This window comes from Limulus polyphemus, unplaced genomic scaffold, assembly GCF_000517525.1.
Source record: "Limulus polyphemus unplaced genomic scaffold, Limulus_polyphemus-2.1.2 Scaffold94, whole genome shotgun sequence".
Taxonomy (NCBI): Eukaryota; Metazoa; Arthropoda; class Merostomata; order Xiphosura; family Limulidae; genus Limulus; species Limulus polyphemus.
Window position 1 is genome coordinate 1180971 of NW_013665704.1, and position 5247 is coordinate 1186217.

Consider the following 5247-nt stretch of genomic DNA (forward strand, 5'->3'; position numbering starts at 1 on the left):
TTCGATTACTGCCTGCCCATTACGATTTTAGTGACGGGCATGCAAGGGGGCCGTGAGGGTGTGTGACGTGAAACCTTATAAGTGTAGTGAGTGTTGGTATAATAAGCCTAAAGTAAAGACGTAGTGTGGGAATCACTTAGCCTAGACCCAAGTGCATAAAATTTATCATGAAAGTAAAAATATTGGTTCAATTTTAAGCTTAAATCATTTCTGAATTAGACTATTTTCTGTTATATCACCAACGTTTATAATAATAATAAAAAGTACTTGCCCCGTCGTTTTTGACGGGCTATACGCTAGTTTGTAATAAAATCTTGTGACATTGTTTTTATTTTAAAATAAAAGCACTTTTTGACCATTTTATCTTTGATTATGTATTACAGTTTTGCACTTCTAATAAAGCGGTGATATTATAGGTCTAAAATAAATTATAAAGACTATTACCGTTAATATTAGAAAAAAAGAGAGTAGAATTAAGGCCCATTTCTGTGTATTATATAACAGTAAGTACGTTAAGAGAGTATCGGTGAATACTGAAGGCCTTTGATAGGAAACAGTGGTGAATATTTTAGTGTAAATAAACAACAGATTTTGAGGCTTGAAGTCAGGTCCAGCAACTGCACTGGACATCAAAATAAATTGCTAATGGGGAAAAATGGTGAAAAAAAGAAAATAAACAAACTAAGCTACTTTTTCAAATTAACTAAAAAATACCCTACCTCTATCAGAACTAAAGAATATAATGATGAAAGGTTCCATCAACAGAAGTCGATTGTAGCCAATATTGAATTCCTCTATGAGATTGATTCAATTTCAATAGAAGTGTGTGTGTTGAAATAACCTGCAACAGATTTTGACACATAATAATTTAAGTGATGTACATGGAGTAGAGATGTTCAAGAGCTTCGAACGATGGCTGAGATGCAACTACTGCCAAAGTAACTGTTATGTTCACCCAAAACGCTTAACAGAGATGTTTCCACAGAGATGTGTCCATAGAATACTGCATATGATCCCAGTTACTGTTGCTGAAGAAAACAGGGGCTTTTCTAAACTAAATTTAATTAAAACTTACCTACCATGTCTTAGGAAGGGCTGGGTATGGTGTCAATAGAAAACGAAATTTAAAAGAAGTTTGATTACACAGAATTAATAAATAATCTTGCTGACAGAAAAATCTTAATGGTATAGCCTACACAAACAGCCTATTTTGTATTGTACTTGTAATCCACTCCATAGTCGTAATTCTGTATGTAGTATTGTAATTACTCTCCTTGGAGAGAAGCGCTAGAAAGGTGGGGTGGGATGGTGTTGGCATCAACTCTTTTATACACTGGCCGTAAAAATTGCTAAAGCCGACTCTGCTTGAAGTTTAACTTTAAGATAGCATAACAGGGTAAACCTTTCGGATATAAATTAGCTTCGCTATTTATGTATACAGTATAACCGAGTGCAACTGGACGAAGTAATAATCGTTATCATAAAATAGTTAAGCAAATGGTTACTTTTAGTTATGCAATTTACTTATCTGTCTTTTGATATTTGGAAAGTTAACTGGAGTGTGTAAGCCATTTTCAAAATTAGGATAAATAATTTTAGGCCTAATATTTAGTCATGACAGCTCCTTCAGAGGCTCTCTTCACAATTGAGCCGTTGACTTCTGAAGAAACTGTCATGGCGAAATATTAAACCTAAAAATAAAAAGGTTAATCTCTGCAAATATTCTTCGTTTTTCTCCTAATTTACAAAAAAAAATAAAATAAAAACTTATTTATTTATCAACAAACCCAAATAAAATCCAGTTGAAAGCACCGTATATAACAGTATAACATTCTGTACTCATTCGTGTATATTGTACATTCTAAAAACATCTGGTTGAAATAAACCACGGCTTTTGATGCTTTTTACGTAGTTATTAGTGTAATTACTTAATCTTTTATCAAATATAACTCTGCAAGTTGATATTCTAATTAAGTAGTTAGGTTACTTCGTATATTTCCGAAAATATAACCATGGATTATTAAATGTTTAATTTTCAAAGTATGTGATAAATATACAAGCATTTAATTAGATTGTTCTTTAATAATTTAACATGGGTGCACTCCTCTTTAAACTTAACCCTAACGTTTAATAATGGAGCACAACAGACTCGGAGTAGTGTTGAATTAGTTAGGCTATCTTTTAGAATAACGCCATTTTTTGAATCACGGTGCGTCAGTTTACAATGTGTAAGACAAGGAGTGATGGAGTTTTCCTACAGAATACAGTAAAAGTGAGTAATGTAGTTCTGATTATAAGTGTATAGACTACATGAGTAATAAGATGGATGATGTTGTGCTGACTAGGCCTATAATATCATTACTATTATTAACTCTTTTCTATTTCTAATAAAAACAACAAATTCTATAAGTATAACGATAGTGTAGTGAATTGTGTAGAAGTTATTGAACTAACACTATGCAATGCTACCTAACATTAAAAGAGGTAAAAAATAAATCCGTTACTATCAACATCATAGATTAGGAAGTGCTCCGTTGTTTGAATTATATAAAGATATGCATTTATATGAGTTCAAATATACTTATTCACTTTTAACTTTGCAAGAATATTTTAAGTAACATGTACGACTTCTAACTCTAAGGGCTCACTCCTTTTCTTCACCGTAAAAGCGCTTTTTTAACACATTTACACGTACCTCGGTTACAATTACAAAGATTAAGAGATTGATAATACATATATATAATTTATAACTTGAAGTAAGTATATATGTACATATATATATATATATAGTGAACGTCTATTTTTTCTTAAACTTTATAAATTATATTTAAACTATTATCGTTTGTGCACCTGTCTAACCATCCTTCTGGCTTTTGCTCACATTTTACCTAGCAAGTTATATGAATTCATGTTACTTTCATGGAGTTTATAATTAAAAGTGCTGTTTTAATTTATAAGTTGCAGTTAGAGACGTAGATGGATCCACAAGAAACTCCAGTTTTTCACTTGCTGACAATTTGATATTTTAAATGCTTTTTAATTATATCCTTTACAAATGTGATACTTCATTGCTGAAACTACAGTGTCATCATAGCCTGTATTTTAACTTCTAGAAACTTTTGCATTTCTTTTGTCCTACTTTCGTTTACAAGTCTCGTATTCTAACTCCACCCTATGCTTTATCTTGGCTGTCTACAACGCTGTCAACAGTACAACTTGTAAGGCTTACCTCTTTTGCGTGTGCCAATTATTGTGTGTTTTGTTGCTACACAGTTAAACGCTTGAAGTTATTCTGTTATTTTTTAATATACTTATATTTCACGCAATATATTATTCCTAGTTTAACACATGCTTTGCAACATGACCCTAACAGACTTAAAAACAAATTTACATTTACCTTATTGTCATCGTTATGCTGCCACTCTTTCAAGTCGCTTCTTAGGGCGCGACGTAATTTAACACAACTGCTAGAAAAATTGAACCTGCGAGTGACGGATCGACACACTAGCTCGACTCGGTCTATCCAGTAAGGTTCTCCTCGAGCTTGTTGTTATTGGCTGAGAAACAAATTCTGAAGTCTACAGGTTTACATTACGTCATCTTGTTTTAGGAAAAGTTCCAACATCGGTCTTGACTTTTATCTTAATAACACACGTGTACAGTTGTAGAACGATGAAACATTTACATCCAAAACTTGATGGCTGTCACTTTGTCAGCCACAAGAGAGTTTACGAATTTAAAAATTTTATCCACTAAACTCGTCTTAACAAGGAAAACTTTCGTCCAATCTACGACAGTACTAGTATTAAGTTGTTAGCTACGCATTTGGCACAGATTCTGAGTTCTCTCGATGTGGCAAGCAAGTTCTATAGTCTGTGACGTCATTGCCGAGAGTAAATTATGGATCCAATCAGAAGGGCGAATAAACAAATCTCCTTGAATAGAGACCCTCAAAGTAATAGTTTTCAAAAGCGACTTAAACAAAATAAATTATTAAACACAATATATTTTAAATTTCTTACAATTACAATATTCCAATTAGTCAGATGTTAAGCTCGTAATGAACATATTTTTAATCTGGAAGTATCATTCATAATTTTACTGGTAAATACATACACACATATATATATATAAATTTTAAAAGTTTTTTTTTCATTTATTGTTGTAATTCCATCTGTCAAAGAGCTCATTAAAAAGCTGGTAAGCTTGTGGGTTAATAAAACCTTATATCTTAACGTGGTACTTCAGCTTGTAAGTTTGTTTTTCTACATTAATAAATACACGTTTAAATGGCATTAAAACAATAGTTATTGTTCCATTATAAGCTGATTAAGGCTTAATTTTTTGAAAATTATCTTTAATGACATAATTGTCGTAAAAGTTATAAGTCAACATAAACTGTTTTGAATGAGTAATGGCTCAAAAATGTCGGAAATATTTCAATCAGTTATAATAATGTTTTGGGGTAGTTTTTATTTTAGCCATAAATTACCATATTAACTCTCGAGCTGTTTTATAAGCACCTGTCCACTATCTTGTTGAACTCTCTAATTGCCATAATAATCAGGTATCCCTTATTTTCAATCCATGCATGGCTACTCAAAAAAGGTTAGGTGAAATCAGTACATTATTCTGATCTAAAATATTAAGAGACGCCACAAAGAAAATAATTAATCAGATTAATATATTACAGTATAGGTTAGGGAAAACTTTATTTATTTATTTAGAATATAAGCCTTGCGCACTATTAAACGTTTTCCAGTCCTTTGAATACTCGCACCCCAGCGACCTCTACTAATAAATGTGTGCAGTTGAATTTGGAAGTTCACAATAACTTCTTCAAATATACAAGGACCAATTATAAGATTTAGTAAACAAACATTGTTTAAAAATACTGATTTATTCATCTTAAAATACTTTGAGAAAGGTAAATATGCATTAAGGGTGTCAAAGAATTAATATCTTTTTATGTGATGTATAAAGTCATTTTATATCAAGTAATATTTTAAATTAATTGCGATGTTTATAAGTTATCAAGTATTCATGTGAGTTTCACAACACTATAATTTCATTATGTTTGAACCTCCACTTATCAGTGAAAATTTCAAGAGTCATTTTACAACGCTTTCTAAATTACCGAAAAACAAAAATCAAATACTATAACTTTGTTTAAATATCTACAGCAAATCACTAATTTTAGGCAATGTTAGGGTGATCGGAAACCATTGGTTCCTACTGTATAATTGG

General features: G+C 31.4%; 1 protein-coding gene across 1 annotated transcript in view; it reads right to left on the reverse strand.

Moving 5' to 3' along the window:
• Positions 1 to 3843, reverse strand: part of LOC106469172 — a 58898-nt gene extending 55055 nt beyond the window's left edge. Inside the window, exon 1 of the mRNA XM_013929640.2 lies at positions 3398 to 3843. Coding sequence (XP_013785094.1) covers positions 3398 to 3408 — 11 coding nt within the window. The 5' untranslated portion in view covers positions 3409 to 3843. The remainder of the gene's footprint in view (positions 1 to 3397) is intronic.
• Positions 3844 to 5247: the final 1404 nt, after the last annotated feature.